General features: G+C 44.5%; 2 protein-coding genes across 2 annotated transcripts; both read right to left on the minus strand.

Annotated features, from left to right (window-relative positions):
* Window positions 1-2,965: 2,965 nt before the first annotated feature.
* On the minus strand, window positions 2,966-3,550 carry LOC311307307 (transmembrane protein 275-like; the record flags this gene model as incomplete). The annotated part of the gene is made up of 1 exon (XM_084436102.1): window positions 2,966-3,550. One exon carries the CDS (start codon window positions 3,548-3,550, stop codon window positions 2,966-2,968), a length of 585 nt encoding a protein of 194 aa, XP_084292228.1.
* A 4,194-nt stretch (window positions 3,551-7,744) lies between these two features.
* mknk1 (MAPK interacting serine/threonine kinase 1) lies at window positions 7,745-15,263 on the minus strand (the record flags this gene model as incomplete). Its single annotated transcript, XM_084436103.1, has 13 exons — window positions 7,745-7,964; window positions 8,168-8,211; window positions 9,948-10,112; window positions 11,737-11,931; window positions 12,141-12,236; window positions 12,578-12,633; window positions 12,862-12,966; window positions 13,056-13,129; window positions 13,220-13,299; window positions 13,782-13,879; window positions 14,208-14,405; window positions 14,580-14,685; window positions 15,210-15,263. 13 exons carry the CDS (start codon window positions 15,261-15,263, stop codon window positions 7,745-7,747), a joined length of 1,491 nt encoding a protein of 496 aa, XP_084292229.1.
* Window positions 15,264-16,196: the final 933 nt, after the last annotated feature.

A 16,196-nucleotide genomic window follows, 5' to 3' on the forward strand; every position in this document is an offset into this window, starting at 1 on the left:
GTGGGCATGTATGGCTGCCAATGGAACTGGTTCCCATTTATTGATGATGTGAATGCTGACAAAAGCAGCAGGATAAATTCTGAAGTGTTTCGGACAATATTATCTGCTCATATTCAGTCAAATTCTTCAGAACAAATTAGACAGCACTTCACAGTGCAGATGGACAATGACCTGAAGCATACTGTTAAAGCAACCAGAGTTTGTTTTTTTTGCAATGGCCAAGTCAATCACTTGACCTGAATTCAATTGAGCATGCATTTCACTTGCTGAAGACAAAACTGAAGGGAAACCTCCCAAAGAACAAGCAGGAACTGAAGACATTAGAGGCCTGGCAGAGCATCACCAGGGATGTAACCCGACGTCTGGTGATGTCTATGGGCTCCAGACTCCAGGCTATCATTGACTGCAATGGATTTGCAAACAAATATTAAAAGTGACAATTTGATTCATAATTATGTCTTTTGAATTGTATGCAGTTGGTTGATGGCTATAACCGTTACATTTGTCAACAGAGACACAACAAACATGCAGAAAAGTTTATTAAATCACAAAAAAGCACATGAAGTGGCCAAAAGTACAGAAACTCAATTCATTAAAATGCATTGTCCCTACGTGTACCCCACTTCCGGAACTGCCGTGTGTATCCCCTCAAATTAAAGCTGAACATCTGCACTTAAAGCATATATTGAATGTATCATTTAAAATCCATTGTGGCTGTGTACTGAACCAAAATATTGAAAATTGTGGCAATGTCCAAATCTTTATGGACCTGTGTGTGTATATACAATAGCAAATTGTGACAAGTTAGTCGAAACTGCAAGTAGTTTAAACTGAAGCTCATTGAAATGGATGCACTATGAAAGAAATGTGCATGAGTGCGTAAAGGTGTGAATGACAGGCTAATGAACAACTATTTCAGATATCCTTCAGCTCCATAACCCACACATTCTTACTAGGCTTTCAGCCATAGTGTCAGCATTATATAACCCACGAATCACTGCTCCACAATAAGGGAGATTGCAGAGGGATTGGCAACCAAACGTCATTAGACTGTGCCCTGGTGTGAAATTATTGTTGCCTGTGATTGCCATGGAGAATATTTAATGACTGTTAAAATTAGTTTATGGAGGCTATAATTGTAGCTTAATATGCAAATGTTCATTAGGAACAACTTAACTTGACAGTCCCACAGCTCACTACTGTGCAATTGAGCTGCCAGCCATTTTGTGACAGTGAAAGCATGTTCCCTGACTTCCTGAGGTGATCTCAGATAGCTTAGCTGTGTGGCTAGCTGACTTCCTGAGGTGATCTCGGATAGCTTAGCTGTGTGGCTAGCTGACTACCTGAGGTGATCTCAGATAGCTTAGCTGTGTGGCTAGCTGACTTCCTGAGGTGATCCCGGATACCTTAGCTGTGTGGCTAGCTGTGTTTGCCCGTGGCAGATGTGTAATGATGAGTAAACAGTGCTCTCTCCCACCCAGCAGCTGCTGGTTCAGATGGCAAGCAATGGGCTCCGCGCCGGGGAAGGATCTGTTTGCACTGGCTGGACCTCTTCCCCTGGGATTACAGGGAATGATCCTGTCATCATGCCTGTCCCTTCCTGCCTGACTTGCGTCTGCGCTGTCTGTAATGGCTATGTAGCTACATGATGTGAGTGTTCATGATGCAACAATAATTTACATATTACTGTACATGCTTAGCTCAGACATGCTTTTCTGCCACACAGCAGAGAATTGTTTGATTCCCACATAAAACAAAAAAGGATTCCTTTAGTCCTCAGTCAATCAATCAATTATTCAATCAATCAATCAATCAATCAATCAAAGAATCAATCAAAGCTTTATTTGTATAGCGCATTTCATACACAGAGGTAACACAATGTGCTTTACAAAGAACAAGGGAGGTGGGCATAGGCACCCCTACATATTCCAGTCCACTCTGTTTTGTTTATTTAAGCAACAAATGTTCACATATTTGACTTTTGACATTTTGCACAATCAGTGACAATTAATTTTCCATTTCACAGCATCTTTTCCTAATTGCAGCATACTGTACAAATACACTAGTCAAGCGGGCTGCATATTCATCTGCTGGATCAGTCTTCAAGGCTACATTCACAATGCAGTCGACAGCATCAGAAAACAATAGCTGTCACAGCAACCAAGATGTACCACTCTGGTAGGAACAGTTTTTGTACTCAGTGACAGGTCAATCATCATTTCCACTGGAGAACCTCTCTAGATTCAGGTTAATACCATTGATCTAGGCTACTGTACGGCAATCATTTCTACATTTTACATTTTGAAAAGGCATTTTCAAACTGAATTATCTAACAAGAAAGAGCATTAAAGCTTCCATGCAACATGGTAAATAAGAGCTTAATTTACCCAAGAGTGCACTAGTGAGACCACAGTGAAACCCCATGGATCGTTCCAGCCCCTGACCTGTCCAGACCTTCTCTGTGACCCGTTCCCATCCCCTCACCAGTGCAAAGTACAAAGTAAAACGCTAATCAAATACATATTACTGCATGAATATTATAGTCTTATTTAGAAATATGGTGTGTAAAAGAGGCACTTTGATTAGGGTATCTATCTGGTATCCTGTAGTTTACATAATCTACTCACAATCCCTACAGTATACAATCAAGCCTACAATAGCAATACAGTGCCGCAGCGCATATTTAACACTGAACATTATCAACAACATTGACATACTGACTTGCTTCGTCTCAAAATATTGCCATTACATGCTAAATACTTGTAAATACTTACAGTCATGGTACAGTCTATAAGCATATAGCCATTCATGACAGCCTCTTGTGTCCATTGCTCTGAAGGCTGGAAACACCACCACTCCTCCAGAGTCCAGACCTGAGTCATCGCCATCCAGCAGACACTCCCCACGGCGTGCAGATGCCAGAATTAGTACCCAAACAGTACATCCACGTTACATTTGGTACGGGCTATGAGAGGACTTGATTGGCATGGCCTTCCTGACCTGAGGTCAGCTTGGGGTTATCTGGGTTGTCATTGTTCTCATCGGTCTCTGAAGCGGTCACAGGTCTGTCGTCATGGTCACAAGAGCTGGGGGCGTCCTTGTCCCCCTGGACGGAGCTGGACTTGTGGGAGGAGCTGGGGGAGTTGGTGGGGCTGAGCTGGACGGCGGTGGTGTCCTGGAGCGTGTGCTCGCTGGTCTCCATCTCAAACGTGGCGCCGCCCGCTATCTTCATCAGCCCCCAGCTGTCGGCCCCCTTGGCCTTGCGAGAGGCGTGGGCCGGGGGTCTCCGGCTGCACACACAGCACGCCGTAAAGAAGGACAACGCCAGCAGGAGGAGCAGGGGTCCAATGACGATGGGGGGGTTGCTGGTGGGCACGAAGGTGCCGAAAGCGAACACGCCTACCAGGGTGATGTTGATGCCCGCTAGCATAATGCAGAGACCACAGGCACAGCAGAGGGCCGGGGAGGGCAGACTTTGGGGCCGCAGGGCCCGCTTCTTAGGTGGCTTCTTTGACTCTGAGGTCCTGGAGGTCTTGTCGGTGAGGACCATCTCTCCAGATTGGTAGTCTAGCAGGAGTCAGTGGAACAGAATCTTCAACAGACTTGTCAGGTCATCTTCTTGGTGTGGAAAGAATGCTGTTGAGGGAGACGAGGACAGAGGAAACTGAGATTTTATGGTGAAATTGTGGTGCTCATTGTTGATGAGACAGGTCAGCCTTTGTAAAGTATTGCTTGCCACTTTTCATCCATCCTCTCCTCTGAAAAGAGAAACTGAGCCTTTCAGTAATAACAATGATACCACCACACAACTTTTTTTCCACAAAAAATAATCTTTACAGGCAGCCTTCAAGTAGAGATGCAGGGCAGTAGATGCAACACAGCCTCAATGAAAGTTCTAATAAGATGTTCTACAGACAACTGGAAATGTATGTTTCCTTTTCTGCAATCTGCACCTGACCAAATGTCTTCTAAAGATCAGACGACGGTTGAAATAATTTCAACATTAAGAATTCTTCGTAATAGAGGGGGAATGTTCTCTCTCTATACTACCAATAATCATTTGAATACTAATTGTTGTACTTACGTGGTGATGCGTCCCACGTTATGCTAATAAAGTGCCATTTTCCCGTTCTTCTCTCATTTAGATCGATCCATAGACTTCACGTGACGATCCACACTCACCAAAGCAGGTGAAATACGATAGATAGAACATCGCATTGGCTAGAATGAACCAATAGGGGCGTAGTCGTGCTATACTGTGTCTACTTCTCGGGGCGTGCGTCGTGAGTGAGATTGAAATTGTAGACTTTGTTAGATAAACTGGGAGGAGCTGCACTCGCCCGTCATCTCGTGGACAGGTTATTGTAATGCTGATTTAGACACTGGAAACAATAGGCAAATGTTCCAGATGAAAAATAAGAATCTCCATTTATTTCAGATATTTTCACAATAGCCTTTAATCTTCACAATGTGTAGCCTTTAAATCACTATTGGCCTGTCTGACAGGAATCAACCTCTCTTCACAATACCCTGAGAAAATAATCAAAAAGCCTATTGCAAAACTACATGTCATCTTGACCCAAAGCAGCACCAGAACCTATTAGCTACTATTGTAAAACCATCACAGTGATATGAACAGATCATTTCATGTGTCTTCATCCTGTCCTCTCCTCTCAGCTTTTCCAAGGACACAATGGAAGCGTTTTGTTTTTCTTTTCACCCACCTAAAAACTATGTACACATAAAAACAACACATAACTCCGCACAGTCTAAACCCATCTTTCACATTATAAAGGCATACAAACAGATTCCAACAATAAGCCGTTAATAGAAATAAAATGCAAAATATTAACACACAGATTTATCATTAAGGATGCTACAGGTTGTTGTTTTACTGAAAGAACAATAACCTAAAAGATCCAAATGAAGGCCCTTTCAACAACAGTGCTCCAAATGAAGGCCCTTTCAACAACAGTGCTCCTGATATCATTTGGACCAGTTGGCCAAGATGGTGCAATTCAATTCTGAGGTAATGTTCGTAACACTTTGATATCTCTAATTCTCTCAAGATACCTGTACACCCCTGGAATCAACCTCTCTTCACAATACCCTGAGAAAATAATCAAAAAGCCTATTGCAAAACTACGTCATCTTGACCCAAAGCAGCACCAGAACCTATTAGCTACTATTGTAAAACCATCACAGTGATATGAACAGATCATTTCATGTGTCTTCATCCTGTCCTCTCCTCTCAGCTTTTCCAAGGACACAATGGAAGCGTATTTTGTTGTTTTCAGTTCCCATCTCTTTAGGGTCAGTCTGACCCTCACTCTCATCCCTGTGTGGGCAGGTGAATCATCAGATGTCTGCTCCTCTGACAATCCCCTCATCATTCACTCTCAACAATAAGCAACTGGGGAATGATGGGCCCAAAATAAATAAAGCCACACTTTCAGCCAGTACTTCCACCCAAGACTGCTGCGCTCGTCACACAGCACCCCTCAGACCCTGAAGTGAAGCTAGACTGAAGTACACAGTCCAACTTCTATGACATCAGAATAGTGAACCGAGGATGGAGAACAACAGAAAAACTAGCAAAGTAGTATTATTTGAACTTGCTTTATTGGGAATACAGCATACCACAGAGTGATATCAATATGTATAACCTACTTCATGTTGTAAGAGCGGTAGGCCTGTTCATAGAACCCCATCATGCACACTTCAAAAATATCAACATGGATGTCATAAGGTCTCCCATATAACTGCATTACCAACCATGTGAAGCTGAGGTAAACCAAACAAGGGCTCTCTGATGATCCATAATGAGAGTGAAAAGCTTTAACATAACGGTTCCTAATGCATGCTCTCCTTTCTACAGCAGTTTTCAGCCCAGTCCCCCGCCTATGAAGGCCCTTAGTTGCTATAGGGATGGGGTGTCCATGGCAACTGGGTGAAATCCAGGCACATGCCATTTACATTAATGGGGGTAATACATGAAGTTAATGGGATGAGGGAATTAAGTGCCTGACGTACATCAGAGTCCCCATTAATAAAAGGACAAGCTCTTTGAGGAGCAAAACAGTCAAACTGGCACAGATAAATAATTTCTACAAAATAAATTAATAAAAAAGCATTAAAGCAAACCCCACGGAGAATGCTTAAACATCAGTAACGACAGCGTTTACCATGACTGACCCTATTATTAAAATATTATTAATTATATAATATTTTCAATATTAGTCACACATGGCACAGTCACAGAACCAACCACATTTGCAAACATCAAATAAAATTATCAATAAAAAACATATAAATTTATAAAAACAAACATCTCCCACAGAGCACAGATGGCTCTTTTCACCCACCTAAAAACTATGTACACATAAAAACAACACATAACTCTGCACAGTCTAAACCCATCTTTCACATTATAAAGGCATACAAACGGATTCCAACAATAAGCCGTTAATAGAAATAAAATGCAAAATATTAACACAGATTTATCATTAAGGATGCTACAGGTTGTTGTTTTACTGAAAGAACAATAACCTAAAAGATCCAAATGAAGGCCCTTTCAACAACAGTGCTCCAAATGAAGGCCCTTTCAACAACAGTGCTCCTGATATCATTTGGACCAGTTGGCCAAGATGGTGCAATTCAATTCTGAGGTAATGTTCGTAACACTTTGATATCTCTAATTCTCTCAAGATACCTGTACACCCCTGGAATCAACCTCTCTTCACAATACCTGCTTATGAAAAATCTTACAATAGGCACGAATACAACAGGCTAAGTACTTAAGTGCTCCAGGTAGCTGGTGTTTATGATATGGACAAGATAATGCTTAAGACAATGCTTAGACAATAATTAATTCAAATACTAAGCTTCTCCTCACACTTAGGAAAATGTCTTAATACTCATACCCAAAACACAGGTCTACATGTTCACCCATTTGTAGCTAAGCACTCAACTCTGTGCTGTGGTTTAGACTACCTGTATCAACACCACTGAAAGATAACGCCTCACTTTGACATACCAAAATGTCTGAGAAGCACACCATTCAATACCACATCATCTCAGTTCAAAAACCATTTCAGTCTGACCGCCACATTAAAACTAAAAAAAATAAATAAATCAGAAAGATTTTTACACTAAGAGAACAGAGCTTTCTAGCAATTAAGTATAGCTAGCTAGCATGTACCAAAGAAAGAGGTTGACTAATTATATCACGGAATAGGGATTGGTATAGTTCAATTAATCAATCCAGGAAAACCTAAGTATTCAATTAAAAAAGGGCCAGCAAATTGAACAAAGCTAGCTGGGACGTATCAGAGGATAACATGGTCCCTTTGTGCTCCTGTGTCTCTGTTTCTATGTGATAAGATAACAGGCCTGGACAGGAGCCTGACAGGAGCTTTAACAACATGACTACAACCTGTGAGTGCTACTGACAATGACCACTATCAGCCATGTCAGATAATGTGTGCCCGTTCTGTGACGGCTCTTGGTAAACATCAAGTAAAGAGAGAGACTAGCACCGTGTGTGTGTGTGTGTGTGCGTGCGTGCGTGCGCAAGCGACACTGTGCCTAGCAGCAGTTAATCAGTCCTAAGCGGAGTGATTAAAAGGAGTCTTCTAGAACCCATCCCATAGAGATGAAGGAAGTTGAATGGAGGGGGAAGGTCTGGGTACTCTGGACTCCTTGCCCTTAGAAGCAGCAGAGGCCCGTGTTGATCAAGGGACGATCAGGTGGCGAGGGTCTCAGCAGCAGGCAGGAAGTCCCTGGTGCGCATGGCGCTGGACTGTGCCCGCCTGCGTGCCAGTCTGGAGTTGGAGGGAGGGGACAGCTTCATGGAGCAGAGGATGGTGCCGACGTCCTCCTGCTCCTCGTCGTGCTGGGACAGCTGGCGGTTGAAGGCGATGGCGTCCGCGGCAAACTGGGTCAGGTCTTTGGTGCTGCTGTTCCTGGGTACAGAGAGACGGTGGGAGCGGGAGAGGGAGAGAGAGATAGAAAGAGAAAGAGAGAGAGAGAGAGAATCAGACAGATGTTTGTGTGCATTTAAGACACAATACCAAGAAGCTGTTCAGAACCAATCCCCTCAAAGACTTTGTAAATGTTTATGTACCATACTGCAGACATCATGTCCTACTCAAGCAGTCTGGCTCACCTTTGTAGAACATGAGGGGTTGGGAGGCCTCTCTCTGGAGCATTCTGGAGAAAAATGATAGCAGAAGGTAAGGGACAGTAAGCAAGGGACTCACACAAATTTGTTTACAAATGAATGGCTAAAAGGAATGGCCAGAGCCATATAAGGCACGGGGGGCGGAGCAATGGCAAATTGGTTTGGTCCTGTTACATTTAGTGTCACAGCCGTTCCAATGAGCCAGCATGCACAATATCAGCGCCCTGGTCCACCTAAATCCTAAAGGGAACAGGGCGGGAATCACCTGTGTTTACCCTGCTTTGACATGTCAAAATGGCTGTTGTGAAAAGGGCCTATTGACAACACAGGCACAAGTGCTGAAATAACAACAAACAGGCAGTAGGGTGAGCAGTAGGACGCACCGGCTCAGTGAAACAATGTGATATGATATCAGGTGCAGCGTTTCCTCTACCATTGCCTTGGAGGGGCGTCCCGCCATCCCAACGGGACACCCTGCCCCTCCTGAAAGACCCCAAAATAGTGGACTTTGACTCTATATCGGTAACATTTTTAGCAGAAGTCAATGGAGTTTAACATACTGGGAGTGAGAGATGATTACAGGACAATAGTTGCTGTAGCTGGCTACATATGTAATGTAACCACAGTGTAGTCCATGTCTTCTGATGTTAGTAACTATGTAGGCTAACATTAGCGAGGCTATGCGTTGTGGACTATGGCGTTGCATTCGTTAGTTCACATTTGTCCCATTTAGACTAACGTGCATTTTCAGCAATGCTTTTGCGATTTCTTTTCAGCTGTTCAGAATTCACATGAATTTTCTGCAGGAAATGTATTTTTTTTCTACTAATATGTTTTTGTGTTGTAAATTGTTAATATTTATTTGCCAAAGTTATGTGCACTTGTTTTACAGCTCAGCATAGAGAAATGCACCGGTAAACGCCTTTCTGCCCAGGTCTAGGACAACACTGTTGATAGCATGTATCCTTGACAGCATGGCCGTCACTATGGGCGGGCCTTAGCGGGCCTGGCCCACCCCAAAAGTGCTAGTGCCCCTCCACTGGGGCCCAGAGTTTAATTAATTAATAACATTACTTTTGATGTATTTATTAATCATAGTATTTTTCTGTAAAATTAAAAATACTAACTTTTGATTCCTTATAAATGAAAACATTAATAAACAATGGTGTTGTTTCTTAATGTACTGAAAGAGGAAGTTACACCAATGGAGCGGTTACCACACGTGTGATTTCAGTTGGGAGTCGAGCTGAGCAGTGCACTCCAGGCCATGCTGACTGAGCAGTGCACTCCAGGGAATGCCGACTGTCTTCACAACTTATGGAACTACCCTTGACCTAACTTTGAGAACATCTACCCTGTGTGAAAACTCCTTTTCAACGCTTATGAACATTTTCTCCGGGCATCAGCATAATATGTTGCACAACATACTATCAGTCAGAGGGAGAACAAGAGAGCCTAGTATAATTAGGATGCGTCAGTGCTGCACAAATACAACAGCATATCGTATTATCAAAAATAGTTAATAATAATTATGCCCCATCATACAGGTCATATGTCCCACTTAAGACTGAGCCCTCACAATGGGTCTGGTGACGCTAGTAGTTTCAGGGGGTCTACCACAGCCCCTGAAAAAATCCTAGGGCAAACACTGAGGTGATTTTATTAGTTTTGACAATGTGAATAAAATCAATGACTGCCGCTTTAAGTGGGTTTTTGAGTCCTGACAGACATTCCCATAGAGCCAAGCCTTTATGGTGACACTCACCCCCTGTACCCAAGGGTGCTTGAGGACTTGTGCTGCACTGAGGCGCAGTGTGGCGTCCCGGACCAGCAGCTTGGAGATGAGGTCTTTGGCCCCCTGCGAGATGTGTGCCCAGTCCCGCTCGGGGAACTCGTACTTCCCCTTCTGGATGCTGTCAAACAGGTGGCTCTGCAGACAGGAAGACACCAGGGGTGAATGTGCGCAGTACAGACACAACTAGTTCTGGGCTGAGTTTCCCAGAGGCATTGTAGCGCTACGATGAACACCGTAGCTTACGATGAACGTAGCGCTACGATGCCTCTGGGAAACTCAGCCCTGATACCTGTTGGAGCACACAATCACTAACTTGCTATTTAGTCAGCCAGTGTTCACAGAAATGCAGTGTTGAAAATGTTCTATGGACACGCACACGTTTGTAGACACAGAGGACATCTGCTGCATAGCTGTCCTCTATATACAATCTAGTGGAAAGTGCCTGTGATTGCTAGTGGCACAACGTATTATAGCCTTCAAGTACACTACACTGTAAATGGTGAATGCATGAAGGCCCCTGATGTTGCACGCGATTCTACTGTATAATGGTGGTATACTGCTCTCTCAAAACATTAATTAATTAATTATACAAAATCCTGCCCCCTCACAGTCTGCCAGGGACCCCTGCGGATACCTGCGCCGAACATGAATGCTGTCAGGCCAACAGTGTCTGGGGAAAATGTGGATTATTACTTTTAAACAACGGTTGCACCATCGGGAAATACTTTCAGATTAGTTTCGATATTGTCAGTGTCTTTTAGATCAATTTCAACAGGTCAATTTAGACTGACATTTTATTTCACCACAAACGGAGGGAATCATTTCCCGTGTGCGTAATTGACTGTAATTGTAAAGAGGAACATCGTGAATATTGTACCAAGCTCTTAACCAGTCAGATTGCGAGGTCGGATGTACCCGCTGTAGTGTTTAACAAATTTACATTTGGACGGTGAATCCTGAGTTGAACTGAAGGGCACAGAGACAGACAACAGAGACAGCATTCAGACCTGACTGGAATACGCATGGCATGGCGAGCTCAATAGCACACTGTAGGTGGGAGAGCCAAGTGAGAACAGGGACTGTGAACGCTAGATTTAATTTGGATATCTAGAAAATGAATCAAGAGTAAAATGTTTTGCCGAGGTTCGATCCAAAGGTTCATAGACTTGTTCTTTATTCCAAAAATACATAGAGTTGCTACTGGGTTCTTGAATGAAACACAAAAATAGGGGTTCACCCAACAAACTGAAGAATTCTCTTCTGCACAGTCTTATATTCAAAGTTAGGCCCGGATATGACGTTTCTAGGATCTGATTGGCTAAGCCATCATTTCACAGGACAGGTGTGCATAGACGGATTATGAAATGATGGGCCCCTGGGCACAGACACGTAAAGCGCCCCCCCCCGCACTAATTTCATTTATCGTCTTTTTGAATTTGCCCTATGAGACGGCATACAATTTGAGGATAATTTGAGAAATATCACAATGAATGAATGAATGAATGACTGACTAAGCCCTTTGACTATGCAACAAGAAAGGGCCCCCTGAGCTCTTGGGCCCCTGGGTCTGGGCCCAGTAGGCCCGTTCGGTCATATGTCTTTGCAGGTGAGGAGGCCAGGGGGGGGGGGGGGGGTGGGGGTTCGCTGGGCACCTGGCAGGTGCAGAGGTCAGAGGGGGGGCGGGTTAGGGTTCGCTGGGTACCTGGCAGGTGCGGAGGTCAGAGGGGGGGGCAGGTTAGGGTTAGGGTTCGCTGGGTACCTGGCAGGTGCGGCAGGTCTCTCCCCGGTCCCAGCCACAGTCGCTCCCACAGTGGCCCGTGAACGGGGGGCTGCCGCTCAGCAGGATGTAGAGGATGACCCCCAGGCTCCACAGGTCGCAGCGCTTGTCGTAGAACGAGGCCTCGTCCGTGAACACCTCCACCACCTCGGGGGCCATGTACTCGGCCGAGCCGCACTGCGAGACGACGGAGCGGAACGGGACCGTATGAGATACACCAGAGAGGACACTGACCACTGCTGTTATGATATGGAACATGCAGAGCTCTCTCTCCCCCTCTCCCCCTCTCTCCCTCCGTCTCTCTGCATCACAACTCCTGTCTCGTGTTTGTGTCTAGTGGAAGTGTCTGTCTGTGTGGTGAGTGCAGACAGAGGTACAGTACGTACGGGAGTGGTGAGCTCTGGAGTGGTTATGGGGGTACAGGCGCTGCTGAGCTTCACTCCACTTCCCAAGTCAAAGTCACAGATCTTAACTGGAGACACCTGTGTGAGGAGATAAAAGGTCAAGAGTTCAACGGATGTGGGTTAGCTGTTGTGTTCTCCTCTCCTCCCCAGGCTTGGGGCTGTCCTTTTACCACCCCGAGCCTGGGTGAGGGGGTCACCCGGGCTATATATCCGGGCACACCTCCAGGAGTCACCGTTTCGTCATCCAAACGGATGGCCATGCATTCCGTTGGATGTCCGATATGTCGGACAGTCCTGGATTGGACTGTATAATGGATGGATGTATACTATTCTGAGAATGTACTGTAGCATTCTACTGCACACACAGAGCTCTTGAAGATTTGTTGCTGAATATAAAACTGTTTGTTTGCAGTATTTACCTGGTCTGTGGATTCACACAGGATATTCTCTGGTTTTAGGTCTCTGTGGGCGATGCCTGTAAGAAAGCATAATGACACTGATATTCACGGTCTGTCACTCTGGGCAGGCGTGGGTGTAACAGGTGTCACTGTGTTGCTGGTCAGTCTTAACCACACACCCTCACTTGCCCCATTCTGATTGGTTGGATGGCATGCATGGACGGTACTTCAACTGAGGAGTGTTTAACCAGCTCAACTTGGCTACACTAGGAGGGACGGCCTCCTGGGTGGCACTGGAGACCTACCTTTAGTATGGAGGAAGTCCAGAGCCTTGCCGATGTCCCGGACGACTCTACTGGCCTCCAGCTCGTCAAAGTGCTTACGGTTCTGGATGTGAGTCAGAATGGAGCCTGAAAACGGCAAACAGCCTTCAGTCCAATACAACAACCCGCCCAGATGAAATGACGAGAGAAAACGCCTGAGGAAGTGGGTTCCTTACCGCCTCTCAACTTCTCAAACACCAAGTAGAAGCAGGAGTCATCCTCAAAGAACTGTATCAACTCCAAAATGTTCCTGCAGAAACACGTTTTTGAAGGAGTTTAGATAGCTGTGTTCTTCACACAAGTCCTTGGGACTGCGAGGACTGCAGGACAGAGTACTCGCCTGTTTCCCTGGCACTGGTAAAGAGTCTCCACCTCTCTGAACACCCGGCTGCGACTGTGACCCGCGCTCTTCTCTATGATCTGAGCCCAGATCAAACAGACAGATGATTCATCAGTGACACTCACCTAACTGGGAGTTTCCAGCTGGCATGGTGGATAGGGATGCACGATATAGCGGCAATCATATCGGTATCAGCCCATGTTAGTCATTTTTAAATATATCGGTATCGGGCCGATATGCAAAACAGGGCAGATGTGAAGAGCCGATAATTATTGCTGTCTAGTTGCTGTTGTGTGTGTTGTTTTTGAGAGGAAACAATGTGGTAAATCAGATTTTTCGGCTTTTCCAAATGTTTTGGAGATAGAGACAGTGTTAACATGCGTTTTTCAGTATGTATAACATTTGATTATCATAGAAACTTTTCGTTCATTTCGTTTTTATACAGATCATATCGACATTGGTAAATCTCGGTTATCGGCCATAATGTTATCGGTATCGGTGGACCCTAATGGTCCCTAATGGTGGACGTGGGTAACTCTGTATATTCTTGCTTCCCACTCACCTTCACAGCAAATTCCTCTCCGCTTTGAAGGCTCACGCATCCCTGGACCTTGGCATACGCACCCTGTCCCAGCAGCTCATCTGTCAATCGGTACAGGTCTGGATCCACACAACCGAATGGATCAGAAAAGTCCATCATTGTTTTTGGTTTCATCATTTATTTATTCATTATTTTATCTCATTGCTTGTGTTGTATGATGATTTTCCTTAAGAAAAATATTGAAAGAGAAAGGTCTGATATCCACTGCATGTGGATGGGTACATTTATAAACATATTAGATAGAAATAAATATTCACGCCTAAATTCTAGCTGGCCTGTTTCATGCGTGTCATCAGTAAAGAGTTCTGTGAAGCTGTCTGTTGCTCGTCTGTTATCATTACCAATAGAGTCCTGTGAAGCTGTCTGTTGCTTGTCTGTTATCATTACCATTAAAGAGTCCTGTGAAGCCGTCTGTTGCTTGTCTGTTATCATTACCAGTAAAGAGTCCTGTGAAGCTGTCTGTTGCTTGTCTGCTATCATTACCAGTAAAGAGTCCTGTGAAGCTGTCTGTTGCTCTTGTCCTCCGTTTCTTCTTCCTTCTCTTGGCTGCGTCTGGGATGCTCAGAGGCTGGCTGGCGTCCATCTCTTGTTTAAGCACATAAACCAGCAGACAGATGAGACAGATGCACTGTGTGGCCAATACACCCCCATTGTTTTGTCAAATGCACATTTGATGTGACGGGAAGCCATACGTTAGTTCTAGAGTTGGTTTTAGAGTGGTGCGTGTCTGCAGGCCAGGCCTGGTGTGAGTTGTAATACCCGCTGGGCCTTGCGTGAGGCGCTGTTGTCTGTCCTCTGCGGTCGCCCCGTCCTGCTGGATCCCCCCACAGCTCTCCCCCACTGGGCCAGCTGCCAGGGAACTACTCTGAGTGGGGAAGAGAGGGAGGGGGGAGAGAAAGTGCGAGAGGGAGAGATCAGATGGTGGAAAGAGAAGGAAAGAACGAGAAGAAACAAGTGTCACATTCCAGAGCTGGGATTTAAAAGGCTTTAAGGTTACAGAATATATGCAGCAAGCAGTTGGTTTAAAAAGAGGGCCATTTTCTCACTTGCCAAAACAGTAGCCTGATAAGCTATCGTGTAAACGGGAAACTGCACTGAATTTATCTGACCTTGGATATTCCCATAAGCACTTTCACAACAACTTGAGTAATCATGGAAGTGATGCAAGCCTGCCCCTTTCAATCAAGATAAAAAATGTTTCCTGACACTAGTGAAGGCTTCCTGTGTTAGCTTATCTGAGATAACAGAAGACTTAAATGTTAAGACTTAATTATTTCAGCTTAAAAATGTTTGGTTTTCAGTCAGTGTTGCACTTTAAAGACAGGCGTGGCACTCACTCAAAACCACTGATTTGTTCGCTAATGTTAGTTATCCAACTCTACGTGTTACCTGCAGAGAGTGCTGGAAGGCCTGCAGCTCCGCCATCGTGCTGTGCCTCACCATGTCTACCAACTAAAAACGGAATGACAATGGTAAAAATTACATTAAGCTAGTCACGTTAGCTAGGTTATTCACTTCAATGCCATGCACAATAACAGCGTCTCTTGGCCACATATCTAATAGTTATCAATTTAGCACGGATAAATAGCAGCTCACAGTGACAGTAAACCCAGCCAACTGTTATAACAAGCCAGATTTGCTTGTTATATGTGCTAGCTAGCACATCACCATGACAGACAGCAGTGCTGTTACTAGAACAAGCTCATAATACACAATATAGTCTAATAACACTGGGATCGAACTGAGATCAACTGATTTTCATAAAGCAGTAGATAGCCTATTAGGTATCCAGTAAGCTAACTAGCTAGCTAAGTTAGCTAGCTATCTCCATGGGGAGCCCACGAATGTTAGCACTGAAGTTATGTAGGCTAGATAACCTAAAAGACAAAAAAGACTAGCGTGCCAGCTAATATTAAGGACAAAGCGCTACGATAAGCCATTTTCTAACCTGGAATCTGTGTCCAAACCGGCCGAAATCCTCAGTCAAAGCATCTGCCATCTGATGTTATGATGATGCACGAAGCTAGCCAGTTTAGTGACGCTTTTGGTGGGAAAGGCCCAGTCCCCGCCCCTTTATACATCATCTAACGACCATTGGACTAAAAAAAGAAACGTCATCTGGTCCGCTGGTCAGCCCTTCCCTACCTCGCGTCAGGGGGATTTCTCAGATTTCTTATGAATGATGATGAGAGCTTTTTTGTATTTTCATTCATAGAGAAATTATTATTATTAGGTCACCATCTCAATGAGTCAAATCGGAATACGCAGAGAAGAGAAGGGCTTATTCGGACATTTGTTATGATTCTGCTCAATATCCTCACATGCTCAAATTAACAAAATTAACACATACAACAAAATAATGTAGAAACACTGGAA

This window comes from Borostomias antarcticus (genome assembly GCF_949987555.1).
Source record: "Borostomias antarcticus genome assembly, chromosome: 3".
Classification (NCBI taxonomy): domain Eukaryota; kingdom Metazoa; phylum Chordata; class Actinopteri; order Stomiiformes; family Stomiidae; genus Borostomias; species Borostomias antarcticus.